Source organism: Physeter macrocephalus, chromosome 16, assembly GCF_002837175.3.
Source record: "Physeter macrocephalus isolate SW-GA chromosome 16, ASM283717v5, whole genome shotgun sequence".
Taxonomy (NCBI): domain Eukaryota; kingdom Metazoa; phylum Chordata; class Mammalia; order Artiodactyla; family Physeteridae; genus Physeter; species Physeter macrocephalus.
Genome location: NC_041229.1, coordinates 102,274,091 through 102,293,601, shown reverse-complemented (window position 1 = coordinate 102,293,601; position 19,511 = coordinate 102,274,091). Strand labels below are relative to the sequence as shown.

The 19,511-nt window shown below is 53.4% G+C and overlaps 1 protein-coding gene across 1 annotated transcript in view; it reads right to left on the bottom strand.

Moving 5' to 3' along the window:
• The window catches only part of SLC22A11 (solute carrier family 22 member 11), a 32,627-nt gene extending 13,507 nt beyond the window's left edge, over positions 1 to 19,120 (bottom strand). The window contains 4 exon segments of the mRNA XM_024133452.1: positions 1,394 to 1,804; positions 16,592 to 16,773; positions 17,191 to 17,331; positions 19,078 to 19,120. Coding sequence (XP_023989220.1) covers positions 1,394 to 1,804; positions 16,592 to 16,773; positions 17,191 to 17,331; positions 19,078 to 19,120 — 777 coding nt within the window.
• Positions 19,121 to 19,511: the final 391 nt, after the last annotated feature.

Genomic DNA, 19,511 nt, shown 5'->3' with positions numbered 1-19,511 from the left:
TGTCACCGTGATCGTCCCTGCTGCCTGACGTGGACCAGACAGACATCATCTGAACACTGCCCCCATCACCTCTCCCCCCAGGTCAGCCCTTCCCTTCACCGAGGCCTGGCCGCTCCGCCCACGGCTCCCTCTCCATCATCTCTGCCTGCTGCAGGAGGAGCCCCTACCCCACAGGGCATTCTCCACCCTGCAAAGTCACCGCTTGAAAATGCAAATCATATCACAGCACCTCCTAGTCCCAAAGCCTCCAATGACTTTCCTTTGCACTTAAACAAAATCCAGGCCCCTTCCCCACACGCCCCCGCCGTCGCCGGACCCCTCACCCTCTGTACCAGGTTCTGCTCTTTCAACACCCAGACAAGCTCCTACTTGGACCTCTGTCCCAACTAAGCTTTCTCCCGAACTTCATGTGACTGATTCCTTCTCTGTCTTTTAAAAAATTATTTATTTATTTATTTTTTGGCTGTGTTGGGTCTTCGTTGCTGTGCACAGAATTTCTCTAGTTGCAGCGAGAGGGGGCTACTCTTCGTTGCGGTGCATGGGCTTCTCATTACGGTGGCTTCTCTTTTTGCGCAGCACGGGTTCTAGGCGCTCGGGCTTCAGTAGTTCTGGTGCGTGGGCTCAGTAGTTGTGGTTCACAGGCTTACTTGCTCCGAGGCATGTGGGATCTTCCTGGACCAGGGCTCGAACCCGGGTCCCTTGCATTGGCAGGTGGATTCTTAACCCCCTGTGCCACTAAGTAAGTCCCTGATTCCTTCTCTTATAATCCAAGTCTCATCTTAAATGTCACCTCTTCGGAGAGCCCTTCCCTGCCTGCCTCTCCCTTCCCTACTAGCAGGAGCTGCTTTCTCATTTGTGCTCACTTATGACGCAGGGGCCTTGAGACTCAAGGCAAGACAGAAAGTGATGGAGAACTTCTGGTGCCTGGCTGCCTGGGTTGAATCAGATTCGAGTGTGCTTTAGCTGTGTGTCCTGGGGCAAATTACTTAACCTCTCTGGGCTTCGGTTTTGTCACTTATTAAATGGGGTCAATAATAAAACCCACCTCAAGAGATTGTTGTGAAATTGTGATGACAGGGAAAACATCAGAACAGTGGCTGCCACTTAAAGGGCACAAGGTATGGACTTGGTCTGCTGTTATTACTGGTTTAAATGTTGACTGATTCTGAATTCTCCAGCAGAATGTAAGCTCCTAGAAATCTCCCTGTCCATCCTGTAACCTTAGCCTTAGATCAGAATCCAGGCCGTCCCAAGTGATCAGTAATTACGTGTTGAGGGGGTGGCATATCATTTAACAGCGGTGATGGAGTCTATCTAATCCTCCCAGCCTTGGGAGGCTGGGAAGGAAGGAAGCGGTGGGGTTGTTTGGGGCAGGTCGGGGGGAGGACCTCACCTCGGTCACGATGGTGGAGGTAAACGTGCTGCGGTCGTAGACCCAGCCGTCCACGCACGGCTCCGTGGCAGCCTCGCTCCAGTTGGTGGCCGTGGCGTTGGGGTCCAGGAGCTGCCACTGTGGTTGGCGGAAGCGCAGACACTGGTGGGGCTCCTGGCTGGGGCCCGGTGGGATGGAGACGGCCAGGAGGGCCTCGGGGGTGAGGTTTGCGGGGGCCTCAGAGACATTGTCCAGCATGTGGGCACGGCAGCGGTGGCCTGGGACAGCAGCTGAAAAGTTCTCCACAACTAATTGGATGGGTGCCCAGACCGAGAGGAGGAAGAAGGTGAGGCCCTGCAGGGCCTGGAAGAAGCCCACACCCGCAGCCTGCTCCAAGAGCTCAGTGAACACCAAGGTCAGAGATGCTGGCACCTAGAGCAGGTCTCCTGGGGGTCAGGGAGCTGGTGAGTATCCAGCCTGCTGCCCAGAACCACTAGCAAGCGCAGGATCTCCAGGCCCTCGGCTTCCGCTCACCACTCGGCCCCGTAGGGGTGGGGCAGCTGTCCAGCAGCCAGTCAAGTGTGTCCCAAGATGCCCAAGATACTTAGAAGAAACCCCTCCTCACCCAATTTCTAGGAATGACCGCTCAGTTGCTCCACTGCTCTGGAGAGGAGATAAGACTCACTGGGGCATCTGGGGCACCCTGTTCTCCAACACCAAGAGTAAAAGGTCAAGAAGCTTAAAAAAAAAAAAAAAAAGACTCGATGCCGTGATGTTCCTGAATTACAGCTGTGGAAGAAACATCAGCCGGGCCGTGGCCTCGCTGCCACGGTTAAAGTTAAATCCCAGCAAGGAATCCTGGGGGAGAAAGGCAGGCTCAGCTACTCAGAAAGGCCTCAGCAGCTCCCCGCGGGCTGCCTGATAGAATCCTTCAGTCTGAACTTTCAGAACCCGCTACATGCCCTCCTTCAAATCAGGAAAACGTTGGCCGAACTTTGACCCATCCTGGACCATATCAGTTCATTTTGCTAAAGCACAGAAATGAGGATCAGGCAGGGCCCTCTCGAGCGGGGCTCCACCACCCTGAGGCTTCAGGGAGGCTGGGGGAGGAGGTCGTGGGCGTGCGGAGCTGGCAGGAGGGCCCAGGCCTGGGCTCTGTCCCTCCTTACCGTGTGCCTCCTACCAGGCAGCATGGGGAGACCAGCTCACGGACGCACTATTTCAGGAAATTTCCATTTCAAGGTTCCAAGTTGCCTTTATTAGACTGTAAGCTCCCCCAGGTTGGAAACCAAGGCTACGATTTCCTGGCATCCCTTAGAAGGCCCCCGTGGGCCCTGGAGCTGCACAGACTGGGGAAGTGAGTAAAGTCACACCTCCCTGACCCAGTGTCTGATGCCAGTCCAGCTTGGTGTGAGGAGGCGGGGAGCCCCTGCCCCAGTGCCCCACCCTGCGCTATGCCTCTTAGTGACAGCTGCTCCTGGCACCAAGGGCTTGCTGTGTGCTCAGCTCCATGCTGACCACGCTGCCTGCACGCCCTCATTCCCTCCTCACGGCAGCCCAGGAGAGAAGCAGTACTGATTCCCCCAGACAAGGAAACTGAGGCTCAGAGAGGGCAGGCAGCTTGCCCAAAGTCACACAGCATAATCAGGATTCGAACCAGACACCGCAGCCTGTGCTCTCTCCGAGGCCCCTGGCTAGCTGCTGTTTGGTCTCTAGCTTGTCATGCACCAAATCCCAGCTAAAGGCTGGAATTCAGAATTTGGGTCAGAATTAGGGCCTCCCAGGTGCAAGAAGAATTGGCTGAGTCAGTTCTGGAGAGAAGTCTGAAGAGCGCTGGAAGTGTGGGTGAGGTGTGGGTGGGTGTCTGGACCCTAAACTTCCCAGAAGCTCCCCAGAGCGCCTGGGGAACTCAGCCAAGATGGCGCCCAGCCAGGAAGCCAGGAGTCAGGGTTCTGGGCCTGGATTTCAAAGCCCGGGCCGCTGCCTCTCGGGCAGGAACTCGCTGTGAATTTTAAAATAGCAAATAGAGAGAGGCGGGGAGAGAACCAGCCCAAACTAAAGCCCAGGAGGCCAGAGAGAGGGGCTGATTGGGAGCAGCCCCCTCCAAAACTATCCCAGGCCACATTTTCCGTGGAAAGAATCGTGTTTCATGCCTAGGTTTGTGCAAACACCATCATCACAGGGGAAGGCCTGGACCCGGGTACCATAACCTTGAGCAGTGACCTCCTCTCTCTGGCCCCTGGCTTCTGACCTGGGATAGGAAGTGCTGCCATGTTGGTGTTTCAAACCTTAGCCAGGATCAGAAACCATAGGAGTGCTGGTGAAAATGCAATTCCCCTGTGGGCCCAGGAATTTGTATTTAAAAATAAGCCCTGAGGTGATTCTGCTGCACTAGGACCCAGGCCTCCCTCGGATAGTGGCTGGGCTAGAGGTGGCTACTGAAATCCCAGGGACTTAGAGAGAATTCTTTTCTCCTTCTACCTCCTCCTTCCATATGCTTTAAAAAATGTTCTCTTCTTCCCTGCCATTTGCCTGTCATGGACGTCCCTAGGCTTTGCTTACAGGAGAAGGTCAAACCTCCTGGATTTGCCAGAAGGCTCCCGGAATCTCCAACTGACTTTCCGCTTCCAGACCAAGGAATTTTTAATTTTGTATTTTCTGTTTTTCTGGGGCTGCGGGGCGGGGAGGGGGGCAGGGCTGGGTGCAGCTGCTCCGCCACCTGGTGGTCACACCCGGGGACTGCAGCATTCCCAGCATCACGCTATCCTCACCCATGTGCCCATCCCCCAAGGATACCCAAGCAGAGGTGGGAAGAGGGGGCCTTGGGGTGGGATGCAGGCAGCCTCAGACTGTAGCCACTAAGCCCTCCAGACTGTCTCATTAAATTAATTCATGTAAGGTGAACCCACTTGGTTCTCGTAGAACCAGAATTGCCCTTGGGGTTGACTTTTCTATCCAAGGGCTCTACCAATTAAAGCCAAGGCCAAGGGACTTCCCTGGTGGCGCAGTGGTTAAGAATCCGCCTGCCAATGCAGGGGACACGGGTTCGATCCCTGGTCCAGGAGGATCCACATGCCGCGGAGCAACTAAGCCCGTGCGCCACAACTACTGAGCCTGTGAGCCACAACTACTGAAGCCCGCGTGCCTAGAGCCCGTGCTCCGCAACAAGAGAAGCCCCCGCAACTAGAGAAAGCCCGCACGCAGCAACGAAGACCCAACGCAGCCACCACCCCCACCCCCCAAAAAAAAGCCAAGGCCATGGCTGCCAAATGAGCCTAGGTAGTTCACTTCCCTTCTCTGAACGCCAGGGTCCCTTCTCTGAATCTCTAAGGTGGAGGCCTTCCGCTTACTTATAGTGAGAGTAAATGAGATACTGAATGGCCTGACAGTGGGTATTAACCACCACCGTCATCACCGGCATCGCACTTGACCCCTTATTCTTCCTTTTTTTCTTTTCCGTTTGAAGTCACAGCATTTCAGATCCAGCTGGGCTCACTGGATTTTGGCCCCTTCCTGCACTCCTAGAAGATCCTAGGCTCCGCAAAAGGTGAGGGTCTTTCCTGGGCTCACACAGCAGGGCAGGGGTAGAGACTTGTATAAGTCACAGACTCATGGGGGTAATGGAAGAAAAGCCCCTTCTCTGCCGTCTTAACTCCAACACTTCCCACCCCAAAGGAGTCCACTCAAATGCTTTTTTCTATGTATTCAGGAACACATCAACATTAATAATTAGTTGTCTTTAATTGAGAAGTTGTATGTGTACACGGCAAACAACCCAATGGTCCAGAACTTTGTAAAATGACAAATAAAAGTCCTTTTCCCCCATCACCCTCACCTGCCCGGAGGCAGGTGCCACAAACAATGTTTATTCTTCTAGGAAAATCTTAGAGCATCTTCAAATATATGCATCAAGTTTTAAAAGTGTTGAATAGATAGTCAATTCGCAAGGTTCAGAACAGAAAATGTAAACAAGGTACACAATGAAGCGGTTCCGCACCTGCCCCCTTCCACAGTCCCCACTTGCCACCTCTACCCTCAGGTAACCTTTTTAAATTTCTTGTGCATCCTTTCACATTTGCTTCCTAAAACATAATCAAGGGCAAATGTGCATTCTTATTTTGCTCCCTTTTATGCAAAAGGTAACTTTGTACTTTGTGTTTATTTCCCCACGGTGGTATACCTTGTGCGTCCAAGAACATCCTGATTCATTTTCACAGTTGCATAGTATTCCATTGTATGGATTTCCATAATTTACCTAACTGGTTTCCTGTCAATGGATAGTTGGACTGCAGCTAATATTTTGATATTACAAAAAATGTTGAAATGAATAACTTTGCACATATACTCTTTTGAATGTGTGCTACTGTATCTGTAGAATAAAATTCCAGAAGTGGGATTATGGAGTTGAGGTGTCAGTGAGCTGGTGGCCTTGAGAGGCAGCCCCAGTGGCCTCCCCAGAAACACCCTCATGTACACTGTCCCCAGCTTCCTAACACACTGCACTGTACCACACTTGTGGGGTTTTGCCAATAGCATGGGTGACAAGTAGTATTTCAAGGCAGCTTTATTTTATCTTTCTTTTCTTATGAGTGAGGCTGAGCATCTTTTAACATATTTAAGATATATTTGTATTTCTTTTTCCGTGAACTGTTTCTTCTTGTTCTTGGTCTATTTTTTGATTACGGTCTGTGGCTTCCTTAGCAATTTCTACAAGCCCCTTTTATGTTAGGGAGGTTGGTTCTTTGCTTGTGATAGAAGTTGAGAATATTTTTTAATTTCTTTGGACTTTGTTACCGTGCTATTGTTATTGATCTTTTTGCATGTAGAATTTTTTTTTTTTTTTACCAAATTTTCAATCTTTTTTTTGACTTTGGGATTTTTGTGTCATAATCTGAGAGGTCTCCTCCACAATATGGTGATGAAGGAATTTTTTTCATAGTTTGCCTCTTTAAATCAAGAAGGATTGTTGGCTTTTGTCACATGTCTTTTCAACACCTATGGTGTTGACAGGATGACTTTTCTTGTCAAATCAATGAATATGATGAATTATGTTAATAAATTTCCTGAATCATATGAATGAGTTTTCCAAAGAATGCTGAACCATCCTTTCATTCCAGCAGTGAACCTACTTAGACAAGGGCTATTATTCCTTCAATGTGCAGCTAGATTCTGCTCGTTAAGGTTTTATTTAGAGCTTTCCACGACTCTTCGCATGTGAGATTGGGCTGTGGTTTCCTCCCTTCCTTCCTCCCTTCCCACAATCTTTGTAGGTTTCGGTATCAATGTGATAGTTCATTAAAAATAATTTGGCCGCGTCTTCTCACGCCCTGCCTCAGTTTACATAATGGAGGGCTTTTCCTCCATCCTCAATATGTAGAAAGGCTGAGAAACGGGAGCCTCTGGGACCGGGGAAGAGAGACGGTGGAAGAGGGTCTGAGCTGCACCTGCAGGTTCCAGGAGGTAGGATGTGACCAGACAGTCTCATATCTGAGCTTTATTTCCTCAGACGGGCCCAGGCTGCCAAGTGCTCATGTTCAGAGGTTGTCTCCTCGCCAGTGGGTCCTGGTCACCACGGCCCCCTCCCCGCAAGTTTATGCTTTGACCAGATGCAAGAGCCGTGATGTCTGGAAACTGCTGGAATCGTCCTGCAACCCACGGCCTTGTCCACTGGTCCTTCTCAAAGCAGGTGGCCTGAGACTGGACTTTCCCTCCGCCCCAGCTATGTGGATTCAGCCCTCGTTATTTGCCTTCTGCTACTTCCTCTGGTTCTGTGGGAAAGGGGGCAAAGGACTTCTTTTCTGTACCTTCTGATGGCACCTACTGTGGGTACCCGAGGGCTTTCTCTGGCTGCAGGAGCTCGAGGGGGCCACGTGGAGCAAGTCAGAAGTTTTAGAGACATAAGGCTCCCTGAGCAGCCTCCAGCCCGGAGCTGGTGGGTCCATCCCCAGCTTGTCTGGCCCCAGTGCCACGAAGGTAGCCGGCTTGATACCATCCCCTGTGGGCTTCCTTCTCTTCCCTGTCTCACTCCCCCTCCTGAGATCACCTCCAGATAACTGGTTTACACTCAGACCTTTGGAGGAACCCGAACTAAGGCAGGGGGTCCCAACCCTCTTTTGTGAGGCGTGACAGTTGGTCAACAGGGGTCCTGGGATTATGTGTGGGCACCAGGCTGATGCCTCGGTTACGCTCTGGACTACTGAGGAGGTGGGTCACTCATGAATAAAGGAGGCTCAGAGATGTCAGGTGATTCCCTCAAGCCTCACAGGGATGCCACACGGTGGTGAGCCCCACTCCCAACCCCACCCCATACTCCTTCAGGGTGTCTGCTGCTGCGGGTTCCCCTCTGTGCATTCGCCAATAGACTAAAGGGACAGAGACTTAGAGACAGAAGGATCCTGAGACGCGTCCTCACCCCTCATCCTCCCACAGAGAAGAGCCTCCGAAACATAAAGTGCTGTTCCGGGGTGGAGGGGTGATAGGGCAGGGGCCAGGATCCAGGTGTCCCCGCTCGGTTCTCTCCACACTGCCTGCAGCCACCAGAGAATGACCATGCAGTCACTGGTCACCCGTGCTCTTCCTGCCTGGACTGACCCACTCCCAGCTGTTATGAGACCCGCTCTTGCATTTACCTCAGAGGGCTTGGGATTCATCTCATTACACATTGTAAGGGGCTGAATGGTGGCCCCCAAAGTGATGTGTCCACACCCTACTCTCCAGAACCTGGGGATGTGACCTTATTTGGCAAAAACGTCCTTGCAGATGTGATGAAGGGTCTAGCCATGAGAACATCCTGGATTACCTTAAATCCAATGACAAGTGACCTTATAACAGACACACAGAGGAGAGGCACAGGAAGAAAAGGAGGTCACGTAAAAACAGAGGCAGAGATTGGAGTGATGTGGCCACAAGCCCAAGAGCACCTGGAGCCCCCAGAAACTGGAAGGCACACAGAGAGATGGTCCCCCAGAGCCTGTGGAGGGGCATGGCTCTGCAGACACCTTGAACTTGGACTTCTGGCCTTCAGAACCATGAGAGAATAAATGTCTGCCGTTGTTAGCCACCTGGTTTGTGGTGCTTGGTTACTGCACCTTAGGAAACTCAGACACACATTTATTTATTCCACTTGGTTCTTAAATTTTTTTTCCAGCAATTTCCCTCCACCTACCAAGACTCAGATCCCAAAGGCTGTGAAAGAATTCATCATTGCTTCAGCTCCACAAATACATATTAAACACCTACCAGGTGTCAGGCCCCACGTTGGGCCCTGGGGACCCAAGGTGAGTCAGCAAGGAGGTATGTTCAGTGGAGAGACAGAGGTAAAAAGTCGTCACAACATAGTCTGATCACACACTGTCAGCAGGACCTGACACACATCGGGACAAAGCAGAAGACATTAACTGCTGGGGAGGGGGCTCCAGAAGAACCGAGAGAGGGCACAGGTCTGAGGCAGGGAGAGGGAGGTGGGGTGGGTATTTGAGGAAGGAGAACAGCATGTGCAAAGGTCCTGAGGCGGAGGGGGGAGTGGGGGGGAGAGGTGGGAGGAGAGGGTCTGGGCCCCAGAAGAATGTGTAGGGATGGAGAACTACAGGACTAGAGTAGGTAGGGGCCCTAAGCACAGAGCCCACCCGCTGGCTCTGCCCCAGAGGGTGACGAGCAGCTTCAAGAAAGAGAGATCCAGTTGTGTTCACAGTTTTGAGAGACCTTCTTGGCCAGTGTGGGGATAGGCTTGGACAAGACGGGGCTAAAAAGAGGAAAAGCAGAGGGCTTCTCCGGTGGCGCAGTGGTTGAGAGTCCACCTGCCGATGCAGAGGACGCGGGTTCGTGCCCCGGTCCTGGAAGATCCCACGTGCCGCGGAACGGCTAGGCCCGTGGCTTCAAGAAAGAGAGATCCAGTTGTGTTCACAGTTTTGAGAGACCTTCTTGGCCAGTGTGGGGATAGGCTTGGACAAGACGGGGCTAAAAAGAGGAAAAGCAGAGGGCTTCTCCGGTGGCGCAGTGGTTGAGAGTCCACCTGCCGATGCAGAGGACGCGGGTTCGTGCCCCGGTCCTGGAAGACCCCACGTGCCGCGGAACGGCTAGGCCCGTGAGCCATGGCCGCTGAGCCTGCGCGTCCGGAGCCTGTGCTCCGCAACGGGAGAGGCCACAACAGTGAGAGGCCCGCGTACCGCAGAAAAAAAAAAAAAAAAGAGGAAAAGCAGAAAGAGGCTTTTGCCAGGCCCCGTACCATGCCTGGGCTGAGGATGGTGAGAGTGTAGTTTCAATAAATATTAAAGAGGTAACGACACGAACCACCCGCAGAATGACTTGCTGGATCCAGGAACATCCCTCCAAACAGGTATCATCACGCACAATCCTTTTGAAGGCCTTGATAGCACGTACCGTTCTTCAGAATTCTAAAGTGTCTCTTTTCGGTAACGGGGCATCTTCCTGAGCCGCAGAGTGAGCCTGTCTTGGTCACACGCTGGATTAACTTTTAAGCTTATTTATTAACCCCGGGTCAGCCGCTCTCCCCACACGCACATCTTCTGCCTTGAAAGGGGCCCTCGAAGCTCCGTGGTTGGGGAGTGTTTTCCCAGCTAGGTTCCAAGGGTGGCCCACACTGTCCTGGCCCCTGGCCAATGTCACGGGCTGCTGTTGTCTCGGCCCCGAGACAACCAAGGGCTCCTGGACACCCGCCACGTGTGCTGGCTCCACACACAGGCCTCACTTTGTACTTACGGGGACCCGATGACAAACTCTGAAACTGGACACATGTATGCCTATAGGACCTTGTCTGACCCAGCCTGCAACCCTGGAACAGAGCCAGAGCCCCTGATGTTCTGAAAGGGGGGGGGTCTCACCTGCCCGAGCCCCCAAGCTGATGGGCGCTGTCCCACCGGGGCACACCCATCCCCAGCACCTTCCCCCTGGGGTGGCACGAATTCCTGGCCAGTGAGACGCCAGGTAGGAGGGCCTGCAGCCTGGCAGGCCCAGCACCGAGACTCAGGCCTGCGTGGGCACAGCACCTCCCCGAGAGACCACAGGACTCTTCTCCTGCTGGGGTCCCCGCTGGTCTGCCCATCACCCACAGTATGGCAGCAAGGGTGTCGCAGGAAGCTGTGGCTTCCCTCTCCCCTTGCTACTCAAAGTGTGGTCCACAGACCAGCAGCATCAAGATCACCCGGAATCTGTAGAAATGCAGAATCTCAGGCGCCACCCAGACCTCCCGGGTCAGAATCTGCATCTACCAAGATCCCCGAGGAATTTGTGTGCCTGTTCAAGTTCAAGGGGCGCCGGCTTAGACCGTTCTCCTCCACCAGCCACCTCTGGTCCAACCCTTCCACCTCCTCAGAGGGACTTTCTAAGAGGGGCTTTGTTGTTATTCACACCACTGCCTCCTCATCGAAACATAATCTCTTCAGGAATGGGATCTTACCTCATCTTTAAACTCTCCAGCGCCCAAGCCTGCCTGTGCATGGGAGGCGCGTGCTGGGTGTTTGCTGCGTGAAGGAGGGAGCGTTGTCAGGAAGTCTGCAGGGTGCTGCCTCGTCAGCTTTATTCTCTGCCGGCACACAGGGCAGGGCAATGGAACCTGCTGCCCCCGCCAGCGCTGGGCCCATAGAGACAGACACCTGGGGACATGTGTTCCCCACCCCCCTTTCCTGTTCTGCCCCCGGTGGCAAGTAGACCCCAAACTCTCCTCCGCATTGTCAACCCAGCTACAGAGGGACCTCACTCAGCCATGGCCTCCGCAGCTACGGAGCCTGCCGTTAAGGAACCTGCTGGGTGCCATGGCCCAGGGGATGCAGGGGCCCCGAGGCCCTGCTTCACCTGGGTCTCCTGAGCTCTGTACCTGGTTTCCCGGGGTATGAAGGTGGGTGTAGGGTACAAGATAATCTGCAGAGCACTCATTTATCTCCCCCTCCCCAAATTCAGGTGGATTGAGATAGATGACAAAAGGCAAAGGAGGAAAGGAATACACGTAAGATATAAAGATCATGGGGCAGGTGGACAAGGAGACCCCCCAGGCAGAGGGACCCACCACCCCACACAGGAGGAAGAAGAGGAGCTTTTGCAGGAGTGCAATAGCGCCAGGTGGGAGGCTGTGGGGGAGGGGAAGAGCGTTTGGGTAATTAACAGAAGGGGCATCAGCAAAGTAGTCATGCCAGCCCCCCTCCCTACCTCCCCTTAGCCACCGACTCCAGTGTTTGCCCAGGGTCAAAGCCTCAAGTACAGATAAAAGGGGTTCAGAAACTGGGGGCTAGGCCCACAGAACAAGGGCAGCACCCCAGCAATGTAAGGGTCCCACATCGGAGTGGAGCCCTTTATTCAGAAATTCATGTCCACTCGCTCCACCTGGCTACGGGACTTGACTGCTCGCCCCCATCTCAAAGGACCATGGCCAGGGCTCCTGCAGTCAGAGATGTCACTCACAGATAGGTGGCAGGAATTCCCACTTGGCCAGAGGAAAGATGTTCCAGCAACCAACGATTTTGTCCAGACACCCCACTTCTTCAAACATGAATGGACAACCAAGAAACACCAACACTTAGGAATTCCAGTGCACTGAGAGAGATATGCCAGCTCAACAAACAGAAGAACCAACTCGGGAGGTAAGTGAAGTCATGCAGTAAACAGAAGAAAACTCTAAAGTAATTATAGCTTATATTGTCAGAGAAATTTAAGAGGACATCTGTTTTTTAAAAACAGACTGCTGTGAAAAGGAAACATTCTCAGCATTTTGGAAATTGCAAACATGACTGACAAATTCTGAAACTGTCAATGAATGGGTTGAACAGTGGAGTGGATGCAGTGACCTGGGAGTTCCTGATAAGGGAATTTCCCAGAATACGGTGCAAAAGGACACAGAGATGAAAAATACTTACAAAAAGTTACAAGTCGTGGAAGTTAGGGTTTTTGACATCTAATAGAGGTTGGAGAAAACACTGAACATAGGATTTGAAATAATAGAAAAAAATTAGAGGGGAAAACATCTCTGAGTTGAGTGGTTTCGACTGCTGAGCAGGTATAACGAAAAAATGACACACACTTGGTGAAAGTCTAAACTCCAAGAATAGAGATGGGTTTACACATTAAGTTCCCACCATGACTCATGCAGTATATAGTCACCTAGGCCATTATTTCAATCACAAATCTTTACTGAGGACCTGAGCGCTGTGCCAATTACAGGTATCCCCCACTTTTCAAAAGTTCGCTGTACGCCAGTTCACTTTTCCAAAGAGTTACATTAGCACCTGTTTTCATTAATTGAAAGAAATCTGAAGAGGACTTTCACTTTTACGGAAACAAGGAAACTAGAGGTCAGTATTTGTTCTGCAGCAAGCCCTTGTAGAGGCGGTGACGCACCCTGGGCAGCGGAAGTGGCCCTGCCAAGTTCCTTCCCCAGGAACTACACCCAGCATCTCATAGTTTCGTAGGAACGCTCTACTTTGGGATAGTGGGGGAAACCTGTACCATGGACGTAAAGGTGAAAAAAAAGCTTCCGGTCTGGGGGAACAGACGCGAAGCCAGGCAGCTAGGACAGAGGTGCATCCCACAGTGGTTAAGAACACGGGGGCTCTGCAGTGTTAATCCAGCTCTAGCTTTTCCCAGTTCAGTGACTTCAGGCAAGTGGCTTTAACCTCTCTGTGCCTCAGTTTCCTTCTCTGCAAAATGGGAATTCTAATAGCAGTTCCTGTCCCGTAGGTCGTGTTGAGGCCATAAGTAAAGCACTTAGAACAGTGACTTGCACATAGTACAAGTGAGCACCATATATATATTTGATAAAGACATAAAGGCAGTGATAAATGCTAACGATCAGGGATATGGAAGCACAAAGAAGGTGGCTGACCCTCCTTGTGGGATCCTGGGGCCCTGAAGGCAAGTGGGAGCTGCTCTAAGGAGGTTTCGGGCCCAGGTTCACTTAAGCGAGCGCCGCTGCCTCTTCCCTGGGACCGGGGCCTCGCTGTCCACCTCACTCATGGAAGCACAGTGGGGCCCCGGGCTCGTCGTGTCCTGTCTGGGTGATGCTGACGAGGATGGCAGTGGCACCAGCGCCCGAAGGAAGCAGCCCTGGCGCTCGGGATGCTTCACATCTCATTAGAGAGCTCTGCTCGTCCACAACCTGATTTCTTTTAAGCACATCACAGTTCCTCAGCCCCAAGGCCAAGGGCCAGGGCCAATCTGTGGGCAAGGAGGGCCCTGAGAGATGAAGAAAGTGGGGGAGGTGGGCTGTTATATTCATCTGGAATCGTGGCAAGGGAGGTGGCCGTGAGGTGGGCTGCCTCTCGGACTCTCAGTGGAAACACAAAGAGAAGCAGGGCATCCAGGGCACAGGTGGCCAAGAGAAGAGGCTTTAGGCCAAGTGCTCCCCCCCGCAGGGCCTGTCCTCAGGGACACGGGGGGTTGGGGACGTGCTACCTCTGGGCAGGGTCTCCAGAGGTGGGGAGCCTTGAATCTGGATCTCTGTGAGGCCCCAGGAGGAGGACAAACACTGGTTGACTTGAAAATTCTCTTCTCTTGGAGGGTTCTGCTTCCTGCTTCTGGAACGATGAATACAAAAGGCAAATGCGGCTCCAGGGGCTGGGCTTGTGGTCAGGGGACATGCAGCCCAGGCTCTGAGGCTCAGGGGTAGCCCAGGGACAGGTGGGTCCCATGATGCACAGATGACCGGAGGCCCCCTGTCAGCTCCCCCGCGGTGGCCTTGGGTCACTGACTGCAGCCCTCCAGGGCTTACTGTGCTGCGCAGACCACGACCTGGAGCCCAGGGGAAGAGCTAAACCCCCAGAGCCTGTCCCGAGACCGAGGACAGGATTTCCTGGTCCACGGGGACTCCAGCACCTCTGGGCTTTCTCTGTGACCCCCAAGGAGTTTCCTTGCCCCGTGATTTTGTCACCAGGACCTTGACCCTTTTTCCCCCTAGGGTTCCACTCACTGTCCTCCATGTCTTGGATGGTATCTGGTAGTGGAAGAAGTTTCAAGAAGGAGAAAAGACCCCAGACTGGCCATAGCGGGAAGGATGCAGTAGATGATGTGTAGGACAGAGGTAAAATGCCTCCTGTGACCTTCAGGACCCAGGCCAGCGGACGCCTGGTCCACTCCCCTGCGGTGGGAAGTCGGAACATCCTTCAACACTCCCATCCTGGAGGGGAGCCTGCCGGTGCCCATTTTATGCTTCAGCGACCAGCGCTCCCCTAACTCTGCCCTGGAAGGACAGAGACCGCCACTCTCAGCGCTGTCAGCTTTCCCCGACCAGGGGACACCAGCCAAGGGAGCAGTGATTGTGGTCTAAAGAGAGGATTTCCACCCCAAACCCTTCGTGTCTTCCTCAGTCCCCAAAACACAGGGGCCCCAGTGCACCTCTGTAGTAAAGGACGATGCAGCCCCAAGAGGCTCCGAGGCAGGCGGCCATGGCAAAGACCCGGCGAAAGGCCTGCGTTTCTGCAGAGCACCCTCTGCCCTAAAACGCCTTTGAAAAGACTACCTGGGAATCAAATTGCTGGGCTGACATGGAGCTGCTGAGCATGAGGGCTAGGAAGCCAGGACCCCGTGAGAGTTCACAGCACTGACTCTGGAGCCAACCAAACGGGGTTCGAATCCCAGCTCTGACCTCTGGACAGTTAGCTAACCTCATCGTGCCTCAGTTTCCTCCTCTGTAAAATGGGGACAGTAGTACTGATCACATAGGGTGTGAGGATGAAATGAGATAATATTATATTAGTAAAGCACTTAGAATAGTGCATAGCCACACAGAAAGGCCATGTACATATTTCATAAAGAAATACGTGTTCTAGGTTTTCAAAATCTTCAAGGGCCAGGTTCAAGTCACCAAAAAAAAGCCCAAGACAAAGACAGTAATAAAATGAGTTTCTGACCCAGCAGGCGTTCACCATCTTGCTTCAGAGCACTGTTTTTTCAAAATTCCATCATTTAGAACTTCCCTGGTTGCTCAGTGGTTAAGAATCCGCCTGCCAGTGCAGGGGACACAGGTTCGAACCCTGGTCCGGGAAGATCCCACATGCCGCGGAGCAACTAAGCCGGTGCACCACAACTACTGAGCCTGCGCTCTAGGGCCCGCGAGCCACAACTACTGAAGCCCCCGCGCCTAGAGCCCGTGCTCCGCAACAGGAGAAGCCACCGTAATGAGAAGCCCGCGCACCTCAACGAAGACCCAAGGCAGCCAAAAATAAATAAATTCATATAAAAAAACTTCTATCACTTACATGTCTTCCTGACTTCTGTCACATCCTCAGTTCCCTTGTTTATTATTAATAAATAATAAACTATCATTTATTCATGCTTTTCTTTCAGTCAACAGACTTCTAAATAATTTATCTCTGCGGGATGTTTGTCAACTGCCATAACTGGAAAACCAGTTATCACTTGTCATAAATAGAAGGAAACTGTAAAAACAGACCCTGTGGAAACAAACCAAACAGCGTGATGTTCTAGCTGGATCCCTTTGCCTGCCAAGGGCTCTGAGCTTTCTCTTTGTTTTTAAGAATAAAGCATCCGCAAGGGTTAAGAAGATTCTCCCGTCAGCCAATCAGGGGGCGGAAAGAGAAGTGACTAGGGAATCAACTTCTTACCCTGTGAAGGCACGTATTTCCCCCTCCTGGGACACCGCCTAGAATGACCGCCTGCCCCTCCGGGCGTGCGCCCGCATCGAGGAGTGAGCATTTGGGGGCGGCGCTTTCACAGTCGCCGTGGCCAGATGCGCGCGGGCGGTGACCCAGGACAGGCGAGGCGGGAGGGGAGGGGCGGCCGCAGCTCAGGGCTGGGTTTGTCTCACGTGTGCCCTCTGGCGGCGGCTGCCTTTGGGCAGGAGGAGCACGTGCGCCCGGGGTCTCGGTGGAGGCTCTGCTACAACAGCCGGGCTCCCTCCCGGGACCCGCTGGACACCCCAGGACGGGAAGTCATTGAGCGCGCATGAGGGGGAGCGGGGGTGCCCGCTCCGCCCCGCCCTCTTCCTCCGGTCACCGCGTGGCCACGGCCAGCTTGGAGCAGACCTCTGGCGCCCAGACCCCCTAGGCCTCCCTCCCGGAGACTCCTCGCCGCTCCCAGCCTACGTCAACCTGGCTCTGCCCTTGGCATCACAAGCCGTCCTTTCCCTCGAAGCAGGACCGAAAGACATGAACCGCTACCGTTAGCCAGCCCGGAGAGGAGGGGGCGGGGGGACTGAGGCCCCGAACGCAGCAGCCGCTGCTCAGGCGATGGCGCCCCCCGGCCCTGCGCACCCACCTGGGCGCCCAGGTAGTTGCGAGCCCGCTGGCTCCGCCCAGGAGCAGGTCCAGCGTCCGCGCGACGCGGCGGCGGGTTTGCTGGCGGCGGATTTGCAGGCGGCGTGTACACTTCGCCAAGCAGCGCAGGGACGGGGCCTGTCGCTCCCCACAGCCTGCAGGGCCCCGCGGGGGCGGCCAGACCTGCGGGCGGGTGCCGAGAGTCCGCCTGGGACGGCGGCCTCAGGGTTCCCCAGCACCACCAACCGCACAAAAAGGGAGGAGCCGCGCACCGGGCAAGCCCAGGGCACCGTGGATCGGTGGATCGTGAGAGGCTGAATGTACAAACCGACCAAGGCCGGACCACATACAAAACTAGAACACTGCGCGGAGCCGCAGCAAACCGGGCCGGGGAAGCCAAACCTCAACTTCTGCAGCATCAACCCCAAAAGGCCAGAACTCGGTAGGTAACTACCAGCTGCCCTAATTTTTTCTCTGCTCCAACTTAAGACCTACCAGAGAAAGCCAAATCCTCTCCCCTGGCCAATCACATGGGCTGCCTCCCTTCTAATTGGCCCACGTCCAGCTTCCCCATGCTGACAACCTCCAATCCTGGCACACCTGGCGCCTCCCCTTTCCCACTGTGAAGCACCTGTGGTGGGAAGCAGGTGGTGGGAGACGCAGGGGGCAGCAAGAGCTCGAGGCCCCCCAGGTCTGCGCCCCGGAGGGTGGCCTGGGGTCCTCCCCATGTGGTCCTCATCCCTGGGGGCAGACAGAGCGCTTGGGATGAGCTCTACACGCGCTCATTCGTTCATTTATTCATTCAACAGACATTTCCTGAGCGCCTGTTGTGTGAGGAACGGCCCGAGGGCACGCCCCTAAAGCCCTGCCTCATAGGGGCTCCACTCCAGCAGAGGAAGAGAGACAGCGATCAATGCGCAAATATATTAATAGAAATGGAGGACAGAGGATGATACAGCAGAAGGGGATCGAGCGGGGAGGGGAATTCCTCTAACTCAGGTGACGGGAAGCCTCTCTGAGGGGTAGCCGTGGCCTTCGTCCTCTTTGTTTAGGACGACTCGGGAGAACTAGGGGGCTCTACCCCTCTGCGGGCTGTGCGGCAGCCCCTCTCCCCTCCCCTCGTGCTGGCGGCCACCTCCGTGCCGCTGTCCAGGACAGCAGTGCTGTCCACGTTGCTTTGCAGCCCCCATCAGCAACGTGCTTTGTCCCTGAGGCTCCGAAGGACTGACGGGCAGCCAGCGGCAACCCACAGGGACAAGGAGAGCACGTGAGGCTGCAGCCTCCTCTAGAGCCGGGTGCTTTGGGGGACCCCACGTTTGGCTCAGGGCTGTGAGCAGGGGCAATGCAAGACACAGCAAAATACCAGCCCGGATGCGGGTTTGAGGCCTCACTGTCCATAAGAAAAGGGATATGGCTCAGCTTGGAAAGAGAGAGCTGGGTGGAATCTCACTTTGTCACCGTGTGACATGGGGCCAATTATTATTATTTTTTTAATTAATTTATTTTTATTTTATTTATTTATTTACTTTTGGCTGTGTTGGACCTTCGTTTCTGTGCGAGGGCTTATCTCTAGTTGCGGCGAGCGGGGGCCACTCTTCATCGCGGTGCGCGGGCCTCTCACTGTCGCGGCCTCTCTTGTTGCGGAGCACAGGCTCCAGACGCACAGGCTCAGTAGTTGTGGCTCACGGGCTTAGTTGCTCCGCGGCATGTGGGATCTTCCCGGACCAGGGCTCGAACCCGTGTCCCCTGCATTGGCAGGCGGATTCTTAACCACTGCGCCACCAGGGAAGCCCGGGGCCAATTATTTAACCTCTTTACTAAGCCTCACTTTCAGCACCGGGAAACTGAGATGCATATAGAAGCCCTCTCACTGGGCTGTCGTGAGGTTTCCATGAGATAATCTATGTGAAGCCCAGAGCACAGAGCCTGGTGCCGGAAAACCCCTAATAACAGGGCCTGTATTAACCTGGCATCCAGCAAGCCCAGGGACTTAAGGGGTGGGCAGTGTTTGTTTCCTACGAGGAAACCGAGGCTGGAGAGCTTAACACGGTCCCATGAAGACTTGGAGCAGGGCACTGTGGGTCCTTTTCCGGCTCACTTCCCGACCTGTCCAGGGATTGTCCTGTTCTGGATAGCAGCCCCCAAAGAAGGCTCTGGTTCCGCCTCTCCCACCTGCACTCGGCTTTCCAAGAATTTGTCTATGCGGGTATAAATATGTATTTTTTTCTTCTCTTTTACACAAATCGTAGCCCCTCTCCATTTCCACTACCAATAATTCTTGGAACTCATTCCATATCCGTACATATAGAGCTTCCTGATTCTTCTTTAAGCCCGAGTGATACCCACTGTATGGATGTATGCAGTTTATTTCCCACAGGTGAGTACATTGGTAGGTGAATTCCCAGAAGATGAGTGGCCAACTTGGAGGCGTGTGTGTTTGTAATTCTGAAGCTGTCACTGTTGTAATAGATGACCTGCCTCCCTCACCATCAATGGCGCCTGCTTTCACATTGTGGATCTTGGCCAACATGATGGGGCAAAACTGGTATTTCAGTGTTCTTTTAACACATGTCCTGCTTACGATGAGTGAGCATCTTTCACGTGTTCAACAGCCATTTGTAGTTCATTTCTGTGAATCTCATCTGCCCAGCCCTTCTCCTCCCCCAATTAGGCTGTTAGTCATTTTCTTGTTGATTTGTACATGCTCTTTATATTTTAGGGAAATTAGCCTTTGTCTGTGATGTGAGTTACAGATATTCTCCCCAGGCTGTCATTCAGAGCAGCACTTCTAACCTTTCTGCTAGAGACCATACCCTGTGCTCTTTTTTAAAAAAATTCCACCATTGTTGAGTTATAAGAGTTCTTTATATTTTCTGGATATAGTCCTGTGTCCAATATATGTATTGTGAATATGTAATATG